The 23,096-nt window shown below is 45.7% G+C and overlaps 1 protein-coding gene across 2 annotated transcripts in view; it reads left to right on the forward strand.

Moving 5' to 3' along the window:
- Positions 1-23,096, forward strand: part of FGD1 (FYVE, RhoGEF and PH domain containing 1) — a 41,715-nt gene that overhangs the window by 12,347 nt on the left and 6,272 nt on the right. For both annotated transcript variants that reach the window (XM_019436648.2, XM_019436649.2), the window contains exons 2-12: positions 5,744-5,917; positions 6,222-6,399; positions 6,526-6,964; positions 8,259-8,348; positions 9,044-9,192; positions 10,488-10,644; positions 10,750-10,888; positions 20,042-20,100; positions 20,237-20,383; positions 20,723-20,815; positions 20,979-21,058. In XM_019436648.2, the coding sequence (XP_019292193.1) occupies positions 5,744-5,917; positions 6,222-6,399; positions 6,526-6,964; positions 8,259-8,348; positions 9,044-9,192; positions 10,488-10,644; positions 10,750-10,888; positions 20,042-20,100; positions 20,237-20,383; positions 20,723-20,815; positions 20,979-21,058 (1,705 nt within the window). The remainder of the gene's footprint in view (positions 1-5,743; positions 5,918-6,221; positions 6,400-6,525; positions 6,965-8,258; positions 8,349-9,043; positions 9,193-10,487; positions 10,645-10,749; positions 10,889-20,041; positions 20,101-20,236; positions 20,384-20,722; positions 20,816-20,978; positions 21,059-23,096) is intronic.

Consider the following 23,096-nt stretch of genomic DNA (forward strand, 5'->3'; position numbering starts at 1 on the left):
CCGATTTAGCCCATTCCCCCTTACATACCCCCTCCAATAACCCTCTGTTTGTTCTCCATATTTATGAGTCTCTTATACTTTGTCCCCCCTCCCTGTTTTTATATTATTTTTGTTCCCTTTCCTTATCTTCATCTGTTTTGTCTCTTATAGTCTTCATATGGGTGAAGTCATATGATAGTTGTCTTTCTCTGACTAATTTCACTTAGCATAATACCCTCCAGTTCCATGCACGTAGTTGCAAATGGCAAGATTTCATTCTTTTTGATTGCTGAGTAATACTCCATTGTGTATATGTACCACATCTTCTTTATCCATTCATCCATCAATGGACATTTGGGCTCTTTCCATACTTTGGCTATTGTTGATAGCGCTACTATAAACATTGGGGTGCATGTGTCCCTTTGAAGCAGCATACCTGTATCCCTTAGATAAATGCCTAGTAGTGCAATTGCTGGGTTGTAGGGTAGTTCTATTTTTAATTTTTTGAGGAACCTCCATACTGTTTTCCAGAGTGTCTGCACCAGCTTGCATTCCCACCAAAAATGATTTTGTTATTTCGATGACAATAAATTGTCATGGAAAAATTCAAAACTCTATTATACTTCTTAACACTTATTTTACAGTTTTGTATGATTTGTATTTTCAATTGAATTTGAATTGAATTTGAATTGGGGGATGGGGTATCATTGTCTTTTCTTTGCCATGCCACCTCTCCTAGGAATCCTGCCCTGATCTGAGGAGCTGTCAAGGAGAGCGGGGCTGGATTCTGTGTCCATCTCTGGCTGGGTTTGCTCATGTTTCTTGGTGTATCAATAGCTTTGTGTTGGGTTGCAGCCTGTGGCCTGTGGTTTTATGTATCTGTGTGCATAGTTTTGTGTCTTTGTGGATGTGCAGTTCTGTTGGCTTTCAAGTTTAACTCACATTGCTGTGTGAGTGGGGCAATATGCTCTTTCCCTCTTTGTTTCATGGACTCCCCCAAACCAGGGGCTGTGATTACTATCCAATTATCCAGATAAGTAAACTAGGTTCAGATAGGTAGAGAGGCTTGCCCATGGTCATGCAACTAGTAAGTGGGGATGTTGGGATTTAACCAAGGTCTGTCTATATGACTTCTAAACCAGCTCTTCCTAATTAAGGTGCCACAACACCTCCACCCACACAGTCTAGTCAGTGCACGCTGTCATGCCACCCCTCTTTGGAATAGTCACATACCATGGGTTTTAAATGATTGACCTTGTTTTTTAATAAATAAAACCAGATTCAAGGTTATCCCAGAAATAATGTCGCTGTCATGAGCATTCATTCCCTGCCTATTGCAGGGAAATTGGGTAGAGCCCACAACTTGCCTGAGGCTTAAATGGACAAGAGACTAGTGGGCCCTGGTTGCCAGGTGCCACCTCAGAGGCCTTGCTCTGCCTCATTCACTCTAAGCCTTCCTTGACTAAGGTTGCTAAAATTTGCTCAAATAAAGTATGGGTAGATTTGAATTTCAGATATACAACAAATAAGTTTTTAGTATAGCATAATAAATTTTTAGTATAAGTATTCATGAGACATGCTTATACTAAGAAATTATTCATTGTTCATCTGAAATTCAAATTTAACTGGGCATTGTGTATTTTATCTGGTCGCCCTGTCCCTGGCCTCTCCCTCCCCTGAGCTTCCCCAGTCCTAACATGCTGACCCCCCTTGTACTTCCTAAGCTCTACCTTAGCTTTTCCTGAATGAGACTCTCTTGTCTTTGAGACTGGGAGCTCCCTGAGGGTTAAGATCAAGATTACCTTTTGGCCTGCTGAGGGCCTGTTGGGACTGCACACTCCCACAGCAGAGCTGGGACAGTGCCCTGAACTCCTGGGGTACCCAGGGTGTGCTTCTGATCAGTGACAAGAGATGCCAGAATGGCAGCAATGATTGTGTGTGAGCACAATGCACCAAGCACATTGCATGTGGACATGTGAACAACTCTGCAGCTCTCAGTAGGTGCTCGAGGGCTGTGCATTGTCAATGTGTCTACTGGGTACATTTTCACAAAGTATTGTAAGGTTTGGTGGTATGACTTTCTGCAGGGGGTAGGGTGGGGAGGCTTTGTGGCCTCTGCTCTAATGGGCACTCAGGACTCTGGTAAACCCAGTGGTAGAGGAGGCAGTCCTGGTGGAGGACTTTGTCAGATGTGTAGGTGTAAGTGTGTGTGTGTGTGTGAGAGAGAGAGACAATGCTGTGGATTGTCAACTATAAAAAATGGGCTGGAGAAAACCAATGCAGGATCTAGCCAGGTAGGGATGGGATGGGGCAGTGGGAAGGGCTTTGGTATCCAGGAAAGGAGAAGGCATCCCTTGGGAGCTCCCCAGGGGCAGAGATGGGATTTTTCACATCCCTCAGCACTGCATCTACTTGGGCTCAGAGCAGAGCTCAGAAATATTCAGGGAACTGAACTAAGCCTAGAGAAGCCAGAGAGTTCAATAGGGTTGTGAGGTGCCATGGAGGCCTAGCTGAGAAGTTCCTATTTTCCCCATGGGCAGTGGGAAGTCACAGAAGGTTCTTGTGCAGGTAAGTGGCATGACCTGAGCTGGAGGTCCATCTACCCACCTGGAGGGAGCAAGATGAGACAAGGGGACCATTGAGGGAAAACATAGGAGGAGACAGGGAAATGTAGGCAGAGGGACAGGAATGAGGAGCACTGAAATGGGAGAGGGAGGGATTTTGAACCTTCTTCCTTCAGTGGAGCTTCAGCTGGTTCTTGGCTGGGCCTTGGCTCCTGAACTGGAACCCCACTGTCATCTCCCTACAGGTGGGAGATATTGTGCTCACTAGCCACTCTGCAGCTCACAACTTTCTGAAGCACTGGGGTACACCCCTGCCCCTCCTACTTCCCCTCTTTTCCAGCTTCCCTTGGAGAGCAAGATTAAGAAAGGAGTCCAACTCAGGACCAGTCTGCTGAAACTCTGCCATTGACTTGCTATGTGACCTTGGACAAGTCGTTGCCCATCTCTCTGCCTTCATCTATTTAGAAACTGAGCTCACAGTCCCTGTCTCTCTCTCCTAGGAATCCAGAGTGTCCCAGAATATTTGAATTTTATCCAGCCTCCCATTCTGCAGGGCTGCTTACAAGGAGGCAGAAAGAAAGGAGAGGCAGGTCCATTGGTGGGCTCCCAGGTGAGGTGGATGAGAAGGGATTAGAGAATGGGCCAGAGCACGGCCACAAAGAATGGTATAGTTACCCTACCACCAGGACAAGCAGTGGAGCAAAGAGAGAGAAGCCCAGCCAGAGGGCCCCCAGCTGCTCTGTACAGACTGGGTAGGGAGAGCTCACCTATGGAGGCCTGCCTGCTTTGAGGTGTGGAGACAGGGCTAGGTGGAGCCCTGAGGAGGCAAACAAGGGGCACCTGAAACCCTGAAACCTATGTGTGTCTTTGAGGGGGGATTTCTCTGCACAATGGGGTGCCTGGCTTTGCTTGCTAGATCTCTGGCCCTTTCAGCTACCCTGTCTCTCACTTTCTCTGGCCATTTGTCTCTCGAACTGTGTTTCCTCATGTGCTGTCCTCCAAGTGATTCATCCTCTTCAACCCCACGCCCAGGGGGGTTGGCAGGGCAGGACCAGGCCAGGATGTGCTGAACAGGGCAGGGTACACTGCCCAGCTGAGCTGAGAGAAGCACCTCCTCCCTCCCAGTCAGGGCCCTGCCTGTTCAAGTGAGAAAGGAAGTTAGGACACTGCACCCAAGGCAAGGTACTGGGTGGAAGAGTGGGGCTTGGCCAGGGGCCTGGGGCACCATGTTCCTTCAGGATTGTGAGGTGACAATGGCTGGAGTTCCCTGGGGCCTACCTTGCTAGCCTATGGCCAGAGTAGGGCCCAGGGCCCAGGGAAGCTGCTGGAACACTATAGTTTGGGCTATTCCTTCCCTCCAGGACTGGGATACCCAAAATTCCTGTGGCTCCTTTTGCCCATGTGACCCTGTAGATTGTCTCTGAATGTTATAGCTGTATGTTTTTGCAACAGGGGGTACGTGTAACACCATGACCACTTAGACCAGTAGGCAAATTTCAGGTGTTTATATATGCCTGAGCCCCTAAGACTCAAGGACACCATGGACATGTTTGTTTCATGAGTATGACATAGTAAATTAGGGCACATGTCTGTGATTGTGTATCTGTGTTTCTGGGTACATGGTGCTGTGTGACTTTATGATGTTATCCCATTGTGTGAGGCAGTATCTAACATGGTATAATAACCCTGCATGGCTATAGTCTTGATGACTGTGTGAACCATTTGCAGGTGTGTGAACCTGTGACACCATATTATGGCATGTGTCACACTCTGTGGCCCTGCAATTGTGAGACACAGTATAAATTATACTGTATATCTTTGTGACTCAGTGTAACCATATTTGAGGAGTATATATGATGGTAAGTGGTTGGGCAATTATTGTATGAAACTGTGTAAAATGAGAGGCTTGCCACTGTGTGATTCTCTTTGTGACTGTGCATGACTGTGTTTGCTGGGTGTACATGATACTGTGGGGCTGTGAGGTTGTGACTGTGGGTCTTTGTGACTGTGTGTGACCAGGCTTTCAGACCCAACAGTTGTATGAAACAGTCTAAATAACACCGTGTGTCTCTGTAATTGAGTAGACCCTTTTGTGACTGGTGATTTGTGAGACTATATAACACAGGATAAGAGACCCTGTGGCTGTGAGAGGCTATGTCGCTGTGGCACAGCAAAACCAACACTGTGTGTGGGTGGGAGCTCTTGACTGCCACTCACTCTCTTGTCCTCACACCTGTTTGCCGGCACCCTTCCCTACACTGTGGCCTTTCATGGCTTTCTCTGTCCACGGGATGGTCACCTGGCTCCTCAGCCTGCCACAAGGGCTTGCCCTCTATGCTCTGCCCAGCCCCCCACTCCACCCCCACACTGAATTCTCTTTCATATGAGACCCTCTATAACTCCCTGACTAGCCAGGCCCACCTGAGCCCCATACTCCTTCCCTTGGGACATGTCATCCTGGACGGTCCTTCATTGTCTCCCAGATGGAATCTTCTCTCCCAAAAGTAACCATCATCTTCCCTAGGGCCAAAGACAGAGGTGGATTTAGGGAGTCCACAGTGAAGGAAGAGGGAAAGTACAAAAAAGACCTCCCTTTTTCTGAATTTGTTGCCCACTGTTTTAAAGCTGTTCCTGTGACCTGAATGCTGGGTTCTGTGTGTGTGGTTGTGCATGTGTGTGGAAGCAGAGGAGGGTAGTACAGATTAGTGAGAGGCTGGGATTTTAAGAAGCAAAACTTTTGCTCATGAAATACAATTTTGTCATAGCATGCTCAGATGTATAAAATTGTAGACAAGGAAATCCAGATATTCTCAGGACCTTAAGAAAAAGGGTGAAGAACAGTTTAGCTTAGCATACCTACTGTGGCTATATAAACAAGGGCTGAAAACACATACACAAATTGTAGGGTGCTCGTACCCACCCCTAGCCTGGTTAAACTCCCTAGTAATAATGCCTGCTAACATACAAGGAATCAATGTACGGATCACAAAGAACTCTTGTCTATTGATGAAAACAGCCAGCCACAGCCCTGGGCCTGGATCCCCATCTGAGGGCTATGGTAAGGGCTTCCCAGAAAGACAGTGTGCCCAGGAAAGGGGCTCAGGGAAACCCAATACCCCAATACCTGCTAAGACATACAAGTCCCCGGCTCCTTTGAGATAACATCAATCGCTTCACACCCAGGTTCTCCTTTTCTGCAGGGCTGCACCAAGGAAACCGTATCCTGGTTAAAAGTTTGTCCCTTGACCCTGGGCAGAGCCTTGAACCTCATCCAGAAGGTCCCCAGCGGCTTCGCTCAGACCCTGGCCCCCCTACTGAAACCCCCACCCAGCGTCCCTCACCACTGAAGCGGACACCAGGCCCAAAGCCGCAAGGTAAGTGGTTCCAGAGAGGGGCAGAGAAATGGCCCAGGGGAGGAGATAATGGAAGGGAAAGGTTGGCCAGTGTCAGAGGAGAAGGCTTGTTAGAAGGATAGGAAGCATCATGGTCTAGGAGCCAAGGGCTGTAGCCTGGGGCTAATGTATACATACTGGCATCTTGCCTCAGGCCTGCTCTGTACCTACTTTGGGCAAAGGTGCAGACTAGGAGTTTGTGGAGGGCCTTGTGGCCTATGACAGCCACCTCCAAACTCAGCTCATTGGGATCTCCCCTCTCTCTTTTCCCTGTCAATTTCTCCAGTCCCCCCAAAGCCCAGCTACCTGCAGATGCCCCGGATGCCCCCCCCACCTGAGCCCATTCCCCCTCCACCATCACGCCCTCTGCCTGCAGACCCCCGAGTGGCAAAGGGCCTGGCCCCCAGGGTGGAGGCCAGTCCAAGTTCTGCAGCGGTATCCTCACTGATTGAAAAATTTGAAAGGTGAGTCTGATCCCTGGAGGACCCTGTGGGGGTGAGGGTGGGCCTGGGACAAGAAGGACAGCTTTAAGACAGGACTCTCAGCCAAGCTCATACCCTGCCTCCATGTGTGTCCACCACCCACCTCAGAGAGCCTGTGATTGTCGCCTCGGATAGGCCAGCCCCTGGCCCCAGCCCAGGTCCCACAGAGCCAGCCATGTTGCCACAGCCACTCCCACAGCCACCAGTGCCCCAGCTTCCTGAGAGCGAGGCCTCCCGCTGCCTGTTCCTGCTGGCTCCTGGGCCCCGGGATGGCGAGAAGGTGCCCAACCGGGACAGCGGCATTGACAGCATCAGCTCACCATCCAACAGTGAGGAGACCTGCTTCGTCAGTGATGACGGGCCCCCGAGCCATAGCCTGTGTCCTGGGCCCTCTGCCCTAGCCAGTGTCCCTGTTGCTTTGGCTGACCCCCACCGACCCGGCTCCCAGGAGGTTGATAGTGACCTGGAAGAGGAGGACGACGAGGAGGAGGATGAGAAGGACAGAGAAATCCCAGTGCCCCCAATGGAGAGACAGGAGTCTGTGGAGGTACTGACCCATGCTCACCGAATGGCAGGACTGTGTGGAAAAACCAGGAGCCTGGCTTTTACACTTGGTTCTTCCCCAGCTCATTATTTCTCAAAACAGCATTGTTTCCACTTAGAATGTTTGGCTTCCCTGGTTTCCTGGTACTAAATATCAGTAGCAAACCCATATTTCACCCCCCACTCCTTCACTGTAACTACCAACATGACCATGCACAGTTCCAAATGACTACCAAGAAAATTGTTCTACCTTTATCAGAGAACTACTAGCTGGACCTCAGTTTTTCCATCTTGAAAATGAGCATCCTGGTTGGGGATCCTTAAAGTCCTGTTCCAGCTGGAAAATCCTAAGACTCAGTAGCTATGTGACATTGGGCAAATCTCCACTCCCCTACCACAAGCCTCAGTTTCCTTATTTGTAAAATGGAAAGTCTCTCATATCCAGAGACTTCCTGGAAGCTGGCCTCCAGAGGGGCACAAGAGCTAGAGCCCCTCCTGTCCAAACGACCTGGGGCTGTGGCAATGAAGGCTCTTGGCAACAGGAAATTGTTTCTGTGCCCCCGCAGCCTAAGGCTGCTTTCAGAGGCATCCTTGCCCTTAAGTTAGGTTGTAGCCAGAACAACTTCTTCACCAGAAGCCAGCCCAAATGTAGGGCCTGAGGCCAGGGACTCAGCAAATATGTGTCCAATGAATTGGAAACTGGGCCAACAGGCAATGAGTTTTATACGTTCTGGTATTTTCATGTTTTCTTCACATTCCAGGGACTCAGCAAGCCTTTGCTGACAGTGAACTGAGTGAGTGAATAAATAACATGTATAGACTACTTAATTTGTGGTCTTCTATGTTTTACTTATATTAAATCATTAAATTATCTCAATTGCAAATGAACTTAAGTCCTATTACTATCAGTGTATGTAGACGAGAAGACTTAGATACTGAGCAGTTACACAACTTATGCAAGCTAATGAATGACAGAGGTAGGATCTGAACCCAGGAAGTCTGACTTCCTGGCCCACATAATTAACCACTGCACTATTCTAAATGGATAAAGAGAGCAGATGACTGGGTGCATGAGTGGCCGAGTGAGAGAGTGCATATCACCAGAATTGAGGAGTGGCCTTTATGGTACACTGGGGAGTCAGGGATGAAGTTGGGAGGTTATGGGTCTAGAGATGCAGGTTGGGATTATCCCAGGGTAGCACTGGGCTTAGAGTAGCATTTGAGCTCTTCAGAGAATTCTGAGGGTGAAGGTTAGGGCACAGGATGATAAATGAGTGGTTGCCTCTTCTCCTTTCCAGTTGACCGTGCAGCAGAAGGTGTTCCACATTGCCAATGAGCTCCTGCAAACTGAGAAGGCCTACGTTTCCAGGCTCCATCTCCTGGATCAGGTGAATGGCCCCTCAGGGATCCCAGGGCCCCAGGACCTGTTAGGTGGGTACCAAGGAGGAAGTAATAGGGCCTGAGCTCAACCCTACCATTACCAATCTAGAGTTGGTAAGACCCCTTTCTGACCTTGACCCCCACCCTGTCTCTGAAGTCGATTTTTATTATGACTCCAAGCTTAATCTTTTTACCAACCCTCATTGCTAACTTTGGGTGGGTACATCAGCCCTGACTGCAACTCTGACCTAGATCCTGAATTTACCCCAGCTGTAAACCAGACCCTGAACTTCATTCTAATTCTGGCCGTATTCCTGACCCCAAATCCACTAGTATCCCTAAGGGTAGGAACTTTTGCTTGCTTTACTCACTATGTTATCCCAGCCACTACTACAGTACCTGGCACACAGTAGGCATTCACAAATATATGTTAAATGAATGGATCTGACCCTGAACCTAAGTCTTGACTCTGCTCCTGACTTCTCATTGTCCCAGTGCCTACTTCCAGGTCCTAACCTTGACCACCGGAAATCCAACCCCACATATAAGCCTAGCTCCATTCCCTCTCTCCTCAGTCTCAAAACCAATGCAGATCCCAAAGCTCCACAGAGCTTCCCACAAACACTGCCCTCACCTACAAGCTGCCCCTTCCCCAGCCAAGCCTCAGGCCCAGCTGGTCTGAACACTCCTGCCTGCCCCACAGGTGTTCTGTGCCCGGCTACTGGAAGAAGCTCGGAACCGCAGTTCCTTCCCTGCTGATGTTGTCCATGGCATCTTCTCTAACATCTGCTCCATCTATTGCTTCCACCAGCAGTTCCTGCTGCCTGAGCTAGAGAAGCGCATGGAGGAATGGTGAGGGGCCCCAGATCTAGGCTGTCTGCCCTCCTTTCCTCCTGCCTGTCCTCTCCTCTTACCGCCTTTCACAAAGAGAATAAGACCAAAGTTCTTCCCTCTATGCCCTCCCAATCTAATATGAAACACAGACCAGGACTCAGAAAATTGTAACAGCACAGCCCTTAAGAGTATGAGGTTAGGAGCCACATTGCCTGGGTTCAAATTCCAGCTCTGCCACTTGCTAGCTCTGTGATATTAAGCAAGTTTCTTAAATTATTGTGGTTCAGTTTCCTCATCTATGTAATGAGGATAATAATAGCCTAACTTATAGGGTTGTTTTAAGGATTTAAATGAGTTGACACGTGTCGAGAACTTAGAACAGAATCCTGTATATAATAAGCGCTCAACATGAGCTGTTGTTTTTTTATCAGACCTAAGATAGAGCTGGGAATGGGAGGCTGTATGAATCCAGACAAATGGACCAAACCTAGTCTGGGGTTAGAGAAGGATTCAAGGAAGAGGTGATTCCTGAGCTGAGTCCTGAGAAAGAAGGGCAGAGTTTATAGGCAGTCTCCCAGCCACCAGGCTCTCCTCTTTCAATCCATCCTTTAGAGTCTACCTGCCATAATGGTCTTCCTGAACAATCAGAGCATGTTACTTCCTTTTAAAAATCATCTCCATGTTCCCCACACCCACAGGATAAAGTGTGTCCCCCTCACCAGACTGTACCATGGAGGGCTGGAAGGAAGCCAGTTCCTACATCTCCCCAACTGACTTTTACCCTTGAGGGATAGACCAGACCTGGTTCTTGTGTGTTCCCCAGGAGACTGTGACCAGTGAGGGCTAAGACCAGGTCCCTCAGCAGACTGTGACTCCTGAAGAGTATGACTAGGCCTGTTCACTTTGCCTCACTTATCAGATAGTGACCCTGTCAGGGCTTGGCTAAGTATGAGTCATTTGTGTTTTCAGAATCACCCAGCATAAGGCTGGGCACAGAATCAATAATAAGTGTATGAAGTGACCCTTGCAGTGAGGTCCAGGCAGGTATTCCAGAATATATTATTCCTGGTACTTGCAAAGGGCAGGGTTGAGGTAGGTGGTAGCCCTGGCCATTGTCTCAGGTCAAGCTGAGACTTTTGGCCTAACTGGCTTATAACATAAGCAGCAATTCCAGAGGAGCAGACTGGCTAAGAAGTAGATTTCCAGGAATGAGATGACAGTAGCTTGCCTGTGGCTAGAGAGACCTAGAACCCTGAGAGAATTCTGGGGGACAAGGATCAGCAGGACCATGTCAGCCCCTGCTTCCACCCCAGGGACCGCTACCCGCGCATCGGAGACATCCTACAGAAGCTGGCACCCTTCCTCAAGATGTATGGCGAGTATGTGAAGAACTTTGACCGGGCTGTGGAGCTGGTCAACACCTGGACAGAGCGCTCCACCCAGTTTAAAGTAATCATCCACGAGGTACAGGTAAGCAGTGAAGCTGGATAGGGCAGACTGGGGAGGAAAGGTCTGCAGGGACCCAGTGAGAGGTCTATTGCCAGGCCTGAGTCCCTCTGCTTCTGCCTGTCACAGAAGGAGGAAGCCTGTGGCAACCTGACATTGCAGCACCACATGCTGGAACCTGTGCAGCGCATTCCCCGCTATGAGCTGCTTCTCAAGGACTATCTGTTAAAGCTGCCCCATGGCTCCCCGGACAGCAAGGACGCCCAAAGTGAGTGCACACATCTGGGCCCTGCCCCCCACCCCATCCCCCAAAACTTAACTCACAGGGTCAGCCTTCCATTGCCACATAATTGAGATCCCAGAACAGGTTCTCCAAACTGAAAGGCCCACACGAGGCTCTGGAGTAAGGCTCTGGAGGATGAACCTCCAGGTCAAGATCTTTCCCTAAGTACCCAGACAGAACATTCAGGAGTCCCCCAGTCTAAAGTCCCCAACTGGAGCCCCAAAGTTTGAAAAGCATGCCCAGAATGATCCCCTAGAGAAAGCCATCTGTTTTCTAGGCCAAGACCCCAAGGCTGACCCCTAGACTCATGCTGAAATGAAGTTGTGCCAAGTCCAAAATGAAACTGAGTCTCAATCCCCACGGACTGAGCTGGCCAGGAGCCCAGACTGATCCCTCAAGCCAAGTCCTCTGTACTGAATCTCCACAGCTGAGCTCCCCACAAAGAGATTTGTCTCAGTAAGCCCCTGACTTTCCATCCTCTACATTTAGAGCTCCACTCTGTCACCAGCCACTACCTAGAATGAACCTCCCAAAAGAACCTCCCAAGTCTGATCAGAGCCCTACAGAATCACCTCTTCAGAACTGAGCACCCCAGACTGAACCCTGTATTTTCTACCTCCAAGATTTGGATCTCTAGGCTGAGATGCTCCCTCTTCAGACTGAGTCCTCACACACTGAACTACTAGAAAAGTATTTCATTCTGATTCCTCCAGTATGAGGCCCACCCCCCCAGGGTCATACCTCTAAGAGTGATCCCCAGAATCTCCCCAACTTTCTCTCCCCAGACTATTATTTCCTTTCTTTCCTTCATTAATGTAGCAGCTACTTACTGAACACCTTGGTTCTGTGCATGTCATGGGCACAGGGGATACAGAAGTGAACAAGACAGACAGCAAATAGACAATAAACATAAGTGACAAATAAACAAGAGGACATTAGAAGGTGCTACATGTAATTCAGAGATTAAGAGGGTGATATGATAGGGACTTTGGGGCTTACTTTAGATTGGGTGGCTTCTCTGAATAGAAGATATTTGAGTCATACCTGAATGACAAGGAGAAGGGAGCCATGTGTGGATTGTAGAGGAGCATATTCCAGGCAGAAGCAACAGCAGGTGCCGAGTTCCTAGGGGCAAGAGGGCAGTAGCTTGCATATGTCTGGACAAGCAAGAGGGCCAGTGTGACCTGAGCATGACAAGTGAGGGTAGAATGGTAGAAGTAGGGTTGGAGACTTTACAGGCCAGGATAAGGAGGTGGATTTTATTCTGAGTGTGGTGATTAGCCATGAGAAGATTTTGATCAGGATCACTTGGGAAGCAAGAGAGGGAGCTGAGAGACCAATAGAAAGCCTTTGTAATAATCTAAGTGAGAAAAGTGCTTGGATGAGGATAGTAACAGTGAAAGCAGTGAGAAATGGTTGGATTCAGGATGTTATATTTGGAAGCAGGACCAAAAGAACTAGGGTGTAATGAGTGTGAGGCTTGGGAGAAAGAGTCAAAAATTACTTGCAGATTTTTGGTTAGTGGTGATGGTTCTCAAGATGAGCTTAAAAGGTCGATTTTGGGCATGTTCAAAGTGAGCTGCCAGTTAGGCAGTTAGATGAGTCTCAAATCCCAGGAAGAGAGATTTGGATGTCACTGGCTCATAGACAGTGTGAGGTTGGCCACAATCACCAAGAGAGTGAATGTAAATGGTGAAGAAATGGGGGCCAAGGACAAAGCTGAGGGAGGTGGAATCAGCAAAGGACTTAAGAAGGAGCAACCCTAAAGGTAGGAGTAAAGTTAGGAAAGTGTGGGGTCCTGGAAACCCCAAGAGTCAGAAGCAGACAGTTTTGTCCACTGCTGTGTCTGCTTCCCAAACTGAGCCCCCTCCATCCCACCAGACAGGACATTTTGCTACCAAGCCTGGACCTCTAGAAAGAGCTAGAACCCTAGGAAGTTTGACAGCCAAATGCTACAAACATCTGCAGACTAAGTGCCTCAATCCTCTCCCCAAATGAGAGCCCCCGTGAAGTGCCAGGAATGGGATACATAACCTGAACCTCTAGAAAAAGCCTTCTAGACTGATTCCCTGGGAGTAGTTCCATGGACTGACATCTCTAACCTGAGCTCTCAGGCTGAATCCAGTATGAGGTCCCAGTTATATAACCCCACCCTGGTTTCCCCAAACTAAGTTCTGGGCCTCCAGAGTGTTCTCCCCACCTTAAGCTCTGAGAGCGAGTTCCCAGTCAGAGCTCTCAACCTGAGATCCCACAGGGAGATTCCCCCTGTGGGAAGAACTTCCCAGTCTGATCTTCATGGGCCACCATTCTATAAACAGGTATTGCCAAACTTAGCACCCTATATTAATCCCCTATTTACTGTCCCTCAGACTGAGACACCCTATATTTATCCCCAATTTACTGTCCCTCTGTCCTGAGCCCAAAAGACGGAGTCTTTTGTCAGAGACTGATCCATGCCACAGACTAAGACCACCAAGCCCTCAGACTGGATTTCTACAGTTCCCCAGTGTGAACTCCAGAGGGAACCCCACGCTTAATAGCTGCCCAGTCTCAGCTCTAAACAGAGACTCCAGATTGTGTTCTCCCTAACCCAAATCCCCAGACTGAAGACCCCTATTTTCTATCCCCTTCACTGAGCCCTTAGATTAATGCTAGATTTTCCCCAAAATTATGTGACCCATGCTCCAAGTCTGATATTCCCCAGTCTCAATTCCCAGACTGACTCCTCCCAGACAGCCCCCCATTTTCTACATCCCAGCCTTGGATTCACAGATTGAGATTCCCAGGCTGAGTCCTTCAGAATGAAGTCTCCAGACTGGGCCCCCTACTGAGACCCAAGAAGGACCCCTCACTGGCACACTGAGTCTCCACACTTTATAACCTTCCAGGGGGATCCCCAGAAGAAGCCTCCTGTCTCATTTCTCCACTCAGAGCCCATGAATTCTACAGAATCACATATCCACATTGAGCTTCCAGGACTGAGTTCTGAGACTTTATTTCCACACTGGATCCCTAGCATGACATTTCCAAACTGAAATTCCCCAAATGAGCTCCCTGGACTGAACCCCCAAATGAGTTGCCAGTGTAATCTTCCTAAACTGGGCACCAGATAGACCTCTTTTTACCAACTATGTGTCTCTCGGCAAGCTGCTCAGTCTCAATTTTCTCATGTGTAGAAAGAGGATGATAATGATACCTCCCTCATAGAGTTGTTTTGAGGATAAATGAGATAATCCAGGTAAAGCTCTTAGCACAGTGCCTAGCACATGGCAAAGGCTCAATAAATGTTAGCAGTTTTTATTACTGAATGCCCTGGCTGATGCCTTCCTTACTGAATGCCCATAAAGTCAGCCCCAGATCGAGTTCACCTAACTTAGGTTCCTGTTTTGGACCAATTTCAACCCTATATGAGCCCCCAGAATGAACCTCAGCTTGAGCTTGCCCAACTGAGCTCCCCAAACTGAGCCCAAAGATGAATCCCCACACACACTGAAAGAACTTCCCAGTCCAGTTTTCTGCAGCCACTCAAAATGAAAATCTCTGAAAGCCAGTCTAAGATCTGCTCACTAAGCTACCTGGGCCAAGATCTTAAGCTAACCTCCTAACTTTTTACCCCTCAGACTAAAATCCCCAGGTAGAGCCCCAGAAAGTGCCTCAAGGTCTAAGCCCCAATGAATCATATCTCTGGTTCCCTAGACTGACTCCCCCACTTTCTGCTTCCCAGACTGAACTCTGGAACCTGGACCCTAGACTGGGTTTCTCAAACCAGGCCAACTGAAACTGCTGGCCTGGGCTGCCTACCCTGAGCCCAAGGCTGAACTCCAAACCCAGACTGCCAAAGCCCCACCATAGCTTCCAGACCAAGCCCCTACACTGAGCTCCCCAAACTGCACTCCCTAGACTTGGACCCCCCAAATGAAATCCTAGACTGACATCCCCACACTGAGCCCCCAGACAGAGCCTACACACACTGGACCCCTGGAAATGTCAGTTTGGACTCCATATAAGACATCTCCAGACTGAGTTCCTGATACCAAAGCCTCTAGTCTTAACCCAATGGCCTGCGCAGGTCTAAGCTTGTATGCCCACAGCTTGCCAGAGTCTTATTCTCCCTTCCCTGGGTACCTCCTACTTCTTCCACCCGACATGCTCCCTGCCCTGGGGTGGGGGAGATGCAGAATGTGTGGGAGAAAGGGCAGATGGCAGAGCAGCTCCAGCTCTGATGTCAACTCAGCTGCTTCCCAGGTAGACAACCTAAGGCCACCACCTCTTCTCTCTGTTTCTTCATTTTGGACAAACAGGGCACAATCACACCTATCTTACAGAGTTGTTGTGGGGATTGAAAGGAGCTAATTTATGCAAAGCATCTGTTGGGAAGGCCTGGAGAGAGTGGAAGGACTGGCCCCATCCTTGGAAGCTCCTAGTCTACTAAGGGATGAAGATTTGTAAATGCATTATGAATATGCAGTGTGACTAGTAGGACAGAAGGGAGCAAAGAGGAATGTGGGAACCCAGACAGGGTCCCATCCCAGCCTGGGAACTCAGAGCGGGTTTACTGGAGGAGGCAAGCTGAATCCAGAAGACTGAGTGGCAAGACAGGACTTGTTTAAGGAGGTGCAAGTGGAGAAAGTTGGAGAGGTCAGCAGAAGTCAGATCTCCAGGGCTTTCAATGCCAGGCTAAATGGCTGGGTCTTCACCCTGCAAATATAGAGGAGCCATTGACAGATTTAAGCAGAAGAGTGACAGCAAGCTGTATGTCAAAAAGACCCTCTGGCAGCCAGGGTGGAAGAGGGGTTGGAGATGAGAGACTCCTGAAAGGCCTGACAAGGGCTACAGATCTTGAGCACCAAGACTTGGTCATGGAGGGAGAGCTTCCTAGAAAACCAAGACTTGGTTTGCCTCTTCAGATGCACGTGTACTCCTCCATCACAGGTATATTTTAGTGGGAAAATCCAGCACCATACAGACAAGAGTGGAGTGCAGTACAGCTATAGCAGGCCCTCAAGCACTAGTAGGATTCGTTACTGTATGGGGATGTGTAGGGACTTACTCCAAGTTTTTTTTTTCCTGATGATTCCTGGTCACTGTAGGAAATATGGAAATTATAGGAAAGACAAAAGAGGTAGGGAAAAAGATCACCTGTGATAAAAGCCCCCAGGGAATAAGCATGATGAACATTTTGAAATATATTCTTCCTGGTATTTTTTATACACATATATTTTGCAAAATCAAGATCACATAGTATATACAAGTTGTTATCCTTTTCTTAAAATATCCTGAGCATTTGACAAATTATAAGCATTATTTGTAAAGGTTGTTTAGTATTCCACTATATGAATGCACATTAATTTATTTAACTGAACCCCTACAGTTGGACATTTTTCTTTCTGGTTGACACTGTTGTAAAAATCACTGCAATGAAAGTGTATTTGTACATAGAACATGTATTTTTTATTGAATTTTTATTTTAATTCTAGTATAGTTAACATACAGTGTTATATTAATTTCAGGTGTACAATATAGTGATGCAGCAATTTTATACATCACTAAGTACTCATCAAAACAAGTGTACTCCTTAATCCCGATTACCTATATAACCCATCCCTCACCCTGAAGTAACCATCAGTTTGTTCTATATCATTAGAAGTCTGTTTCTTGATTTGTCTCTCTCTTATTTTTTCCCTCTGCTTATTTGTTTTGTTACTTAAATTCCACATATGAGTGAAATCATAGGATATTTGTCTTTCTCTGATTCACTTATTTCATTTAGTATTACACCCTCTACCTCCATCTATGTCATTGCAAATGGCAAGATTTCATTCTTTTTTATGGATGAATAATATTCCATTATATATAAATACTACATCTTTATCCATTCATTTATTAATGGACACTTAGGCCACCTTCATAATTTCGCTATTGTAAATAATGCTGCTATAAACATTGGCATGCATGTATCCCTTTGAATTGGTGTTTTTTATTTTTTGGGTAAGCACCTAGTAGTGCACTTACTGGATCATAGGGTAGTTCTATTTTTAACTTTTTGAGGAACCTCCATATTGTTTTCCACAATAGCTGCACCAGTTTGCATTTCCACCAACAGTGCACAAGGGTTATTTTTTCCCACCTCCTCACCAATTTCTTGTGTTTTGATTTTAGTCATTCTGGAAAAGTGTGAGGTGGTATCTCATTGTGGTTTTAATTTGCATTTCCTTGATGATCAGTGATTTGAGCATCTTTTCATATGTTTATTGGCCATCTTTATGTCTTCTTTGGAGAAATGTCTGTTCATGTCTTCTGCCCATTTTTGAATTAGATCATTTGGTTTTGAGGTATTGAGTTGTATCAGTTCTTTATATATTTTAGATACTAACCCTTTTACAAAGATGTAATTTGCAAATATCTTCTTTCATTCAGTAAATTGTATTTTAGTTTTGTTGATTGTTTCCTTTGCTGTGTAGAAGCTTTTTGTTTTGATGTAGTCCCAATAGTTTATTTTTGTTTTTGTTTCCCTTCCCTCAGGAGACATATCTAGTAAGAAGTTGCTATGGCCAATGTCAGAGAAATTACTTCCTATGCTCTCTTCCAGGATTTTTACGGTTTCAGGTCTCCCATTAAGTCTTTACTCCATTTTGAACTTATTCTTGTGTATGGTGTAAGAAAATTGTCCAGTTTCATTCTTTTTCATGTGGCTGTTCAGTTTTCCCAACACCATTTGTTGAAGAGACTGTCTTTTTTCCGATTGCATATTCTTTCCTACTTTGGTCAAAGATTAACTGACCATTTAATTGTGGATTTATTTTGGGTTTTCTATTCTGTTCCATTGATCTATGTGTCTATTTTTGTGCCAGTACCATATTGTTTTGATTACTACAGGTTGGTCATATAATTTGAAGTCTGGAATTGTGATACCTCCATTTTGTTTTTCTTTTTCAAGATTGCTTTAGCTATTTGGGGTCTTTTGTGGTGCCATACATATTTAGAATTGTTTGTTCTAACTCTGTGAGAAATGCTGGTGGTATTTTGATAGGGATTGCATTAAATGTACAGATTGCTTTGGGTAGTATAGCCATTTAAACAATATTTGTTCTTCCAATTCATGAGCATGGAATGTCTTTCCATTTATTTGTGTTGTGTTCACTTTCTTTCATCAGTGTATAAAATACTATAAAAGTTTTCAGAGTACAGGTCTTTCACTTCTTTGGTTAAGTTTATTCTTAGGTACTTTATTTATTATTTTTGGTGCAATTGTAAATGGAATTGTTTTCTTAATTTCTCTTTCTGCTTCTTCATTATTAGTATATAGAAATGCAACAGATTTCTATACATTGATTTTGTATCCTGTGGCTTTATTGATTTGTCAGTTCTAGTACTTTTTTGGTGGAGTCTTTAGCATTTTCTAGATGTAGTATCATGTTATCTGCAAATGGTGAAAAGTTTATTGCTTCCTTACCAATTTGGATGCCTTTTATTTCTTTCTGTTGTATGATTGGTGTGGCTAGGACTTCCAGTACTATGTTGAGTAGAAGTGAAGAGAGTGGGCATCCTTGTCTTGTTCCTGACCTTAGGGGAAACACTCTCAGTTTTTCCTTATGGAGTATGATGTTTGCTGTGGGTTTTTCACAGCTGGTCTTCATTATGTTGAGTAATGTTCCCTCTAAACCTACTTTGTTGAGGGTTTTTATCAAGAATGAATATTGGGGGCACCTGGGTGGCTCAGTCAATTAAACGTCTAATCTCGGCTCAGGTCATGATCTCACGGTTTGTGAGTTCGAGCCCCACGTTGGGCTCTGTGCTGACAGCCCAGAGCCTGGTGCCTGCTTCAGATTCTGTATCTCCCTCTCTCTTCCCCTCCGCCACTCGAGCGTGCACACCCTCTCTCAAAAATAAACATTAAATTTTTTTTAAAAGAATGGATGTTGTACTTTGTCAAATGTTTTTCTTCTGCATCTATTGAAGTGATCAGATGTTTTTTGTCCTGTTTCCTGTTACTGTAATGTACCACATTGATTGATTTGCGAATATTGATCCACCCTTGCATCCCAGGAATAAATCCACTTGACTGTGGTGAATGATTCTTTTAATGTATTTTTTTATTAATTTTGCTAGTATTTTGTTGAGGAGTTTTGCATCTATGTTCAACAGAGACATTGGCCTGTAGTTCTGTTTTTTTGTGGTGTCTTTATCTGGTTTTGGTACCAGGGTAATGCTGGCCTCATAGAATGAATTTGTAAGTTTTCCTTCCTCTTCAATTTTTTTGGAATAGTTTAAGAATAGATATTAGCTCTTCTTTAAATGTTTGGTAGAATTCGCCTATGAAGCCATTCTGGTCCTGCACTTTTGTTTGTTGGGAGCTTTTTGATTACCAATTCAATTTCCTTGCTAATAATCAGTCTGTTCATATCTTCTATATCTTCCCCCTTCATTTTTGGTAAGTTACACGTTTCTGGGAATTTATCCATTTCTTCTAGGTTGTCCAAATTGTTGACATATAGTTTTTCATTATATTCTCTTATAATTGTTTTTATTTCTGTGGTGTTGGTTGTTATTTCTCCTCTCTCATTTGTGATTTTGTTTATTTGAGTCCTTTCCCCCTTCTTTTTGAGGAGTCTGGCTAGGGGTTTATCAGTTTTGTTGATTAGAATGTGTATTTTCTTGGTAGAGATTCCTATAATCTGAATTATTGAGACAAAGAGTAGGCTCATCACTTTCTTTCTTTATATGACTTTTTCCTGGTTATAAAAGTAATACATGTTCTTTGTCAAAAATATGGAAAAACAGAAAAATCTAAAGAACACAATAAAACCACCCATAGTCCCACCATCCAGAGACAATTTGTTTAACATGGATATGTTTCTTTCCAGTTACATATGTAATTATTATTGTTGTTATTTTTAATGGCAAAAATAATCCTGTTAAGCTTTCATTTTATTCACTGCCAGTTATTCCATGCACTGTGATTCTGCTATTGTGGCATTTTCTGATTTTAAGTGATGTTGCTATAGACCTCTTTGAGGCTGGTGCTTTCTGGGATGGGAAGGATGTGGTCAGGCCAGGAGGAGGTGTTCAGGGAGCAAAGAAACCCCCAAGAGCCTCTTCTCTGCTAGTCTCCCATTTGACCTCCCACTTTGCCCACAGAATCTCTGGAGCTGATAGCCACAGCAGCAGAGCACTCTAACGCTGCCATCCGCAAAATGGTGAGTGGTCCTTCTAGCCCCTGTCCTTCCTTGGCCACCCACCTGTGGTGTCTCTGTCTGGGGGACTTGTGACTTCTGGACATGTAAGGGAAGGCCAGCACTCCAACCGTGCCTTTTGCTTACTGTCTCCTGCCAGGAGCGAATGCACAAGCTGCTGAAGGTATATGAGCTGCTAGGGGGTGAGGAAGACATTGTCAGCCCCACCAAAGAGCTCATAAAAGAAGGCCATATCCTTAAGCTGTCAGCAAAGAATGGGACCACTCAAGACCGATACCTCATATTAGTAAGTGCCAGGTGTGGGCTTGCACACATTGACTTGGTACTCACTCAAGTCTGTACCTCCTGGAGCCATTCTGTCCTCTATTTTTCATTGTATCTTCACTTTTTACAGGTGATGTAACTAAGACTTACAAGTGACTAGCCCAAGGTCACCCAACTAGGAAGTGACTCCCATGCCTAGGCTCTTTCCTTGTGACCCTTGTGCCCAATCTGGGCTGTGCTTTCTCCATCTATTGCCTTGAGTCCCCAGCAATAAAGCTCCAGGAGTCCTATAAGGGTAGGGAGCTGGGCCACACCTCTCCTGGGTCCTCCACACTTACATCCCAAAACTTTTCCTTCCTAGTTCAACGACCGCCTCCTTTACTGCGTGCCCAGGCTGCGGCTCCTTGGCCAGAAGTTTAGCGTGCGGGCACGCATTGATGTAGATGGCATGGAGGTGAGCACCAGGAGGTGGGAGATGGTGACCTGGAGTGGGGCCTTGGTGCTGGGAGGAATAAAGTCATTCTGACTTTGACCCTGAGTCTTTGTGTGCATGTGTGCAGAGGGTAAGGGCCCTGTGGAGCTTAGTACTCACAAAGCCTCTTTCTCCCTCCATTCAGCTAAAGGAAAGCTCCAACCTCAATCTGCCTCGGACCTTCCTGGTGTCAGGAAAGCAGCGCTCCCTGGAGCTCCAGGCTAGGTACTTGCCCTTACCTATACCTTCCCTCCAGCCCCCTCTTTCCCTTCAGATATGAAGCAATCTACCCTAATGCCAGGCTACCCACCTCCCAACTCCAACCAAGGAAGAGACTATTTCAGAGGAAGGATGGGCACCTTTCCCCAAAGATGCAGGCTTGCTCTTCTGGTGGGTTTTGTTAGAGGAGAGGGAACAATGAGATATTAATCCAAATAGGAATAATAACAACACAGTTTATTATAGATTCAGATATTTAAGGGAAATAACAACCAAATGCAATGCTTGGTCCATGGTAGGAGCCTAATTTGAGAAAAATCCTAAAAGACATTTGCAAGACAATAGGGAAAATCTAAATGTAAACTGAACAATAGCTGTTGAGTAATTATTACTTTTTCAGGTGTGATAATGGTATAGTGGTTATATAGGAGAATGGCCTTGATTTTTGGTGATGCATGCTGAGGATTTAGTATCATGATATCTATAATTTATTTTTATATGATTTATCAACCCCAAATACATACATATATGTATATACACACATATACACATACATATATAACTATATGTAAATATATATATATGAAGTAAATATAGCAGAAGATTTTCTAAATTTGCATTTATATAGTAGGCATACATTTAGTGAACTTGTGCTATCCTGTCTTTTTTGTATGCTTGAAATTTTCTAAAATAAAACTTTTTAAAATAACATTTAAAAATAATGGCCAGCCATTTAACAAAGGGGATTTCATATCCGTCCTCTACTTGATTATAATAATAGCTCACATTTAGTGAAGACTTGCTCTTATGCTATGCAGTGTTTTAATTTTAACTTAGACAATTTATGTTTAAATTGACTAGCTGAATCCTTAAAACAACCCTTGAAGTAGCTACTGTTGCCATCAACCCCATTTCACAGATGAGCAAACCCAGGCACAGAAGAGTTATGTACCTTTCCCAAGATCTCATAGCTACAAAGGAACAGAGCTGGAAATAGAGTGAGTTCATGCTGTCTTCTGAGGGCCCAAGTGATAGACTATCGAGGTCAAGGTCAGGGCCAGAGAATGGATGCATATGGATAGAAGACCTGTTTCTGACAGGCTGCAAGGAAGTGAGAAATGAGAGTCAGAACCCTCATTGCTGGGACTGCATGGAGTCAGGAAAGAGAGATGAATATGGCTAGAGGGCATCCTCCTAGAAGATGAGACATGGGTGTTGGCTTTGAAGCTCTGGGAGACTGAGAGAGCATCCAGAAGCCTGAGGCCAGGAAGCTGGCCAATCATTGGTAGGAACTAAGCCAATCATTGGTACAACCAGCAGTGGGCTCAGCATAGCCTGAGTGACAAGCCACATGACTCAGACATGTCTTCTGCTGGGAGGTTGGGAGGGAGGTTGCTGCAGAGATGCTGGGGCCAGAAAGGAGCACTAAGCAGTGTAGGGTTTCCTAGGTGGCAAAAGACAGGCATGGAGGGTTTGCTTTGTAATTGCTTGTACTACCCCTAAAGAATTTTTTTTTTTTTTTTTAATGAGGGACGCTTGGATGGCTCAGTCAGTTAAACGTCTCTTGGTTTTAGCTGAGGTCATGAACTCAGTTTCGTGAGTTCGATCCCCACATTGGGCTCTGTGCTGGCAGTGTGGAGCCTGCTTGGGATTCTCTCTCTGCCCCTCCCCAGCTTGCATTCTCTATCTCTCTCAAAATAAAAAAATGAACTTAAAAAAATTTTTAATGAAAATTTCAAATATCCAGAAAAGTAGAAATACAACAAACACCCATATGCCTAGCATTTAGACAACTGGTGCTCAACCATGAAAACACAGGAATCAGCTGGGGAGCTTTTAAAAAATACTGATGCCTGAGGGGTGGTTTGCTGACTTAATAAAGCATGTGACTCTTGATCTTGGGGTTATAGATTTGACCCTCACATTGGATGTAGAGATTACTTAAAAATAACATCTTAAAAAAAATACTGATGTCTGACACCCACCCTCAAGTCTGATTTAATTTGTCTGGGGTGTAGCCCCTGAACATGAGAAGTTTTAAAAG

This window comes from Panthera pardus, unplaced genomic scaffold, assembly GCF_024362965.1.
Source record: "Panthera pardus isolate Hobbes unplaced genomic scaffold, ASM2436296v1 HiC_scaffold_27, whole genome shotgun sequence".
Classification (NCBI taxonomy): domain Eukaryota; kingdom Metazoa; phylum Chordata; class Mammalia; order Carnivora; family Felidae; genus Panthera; species Panthera pardus.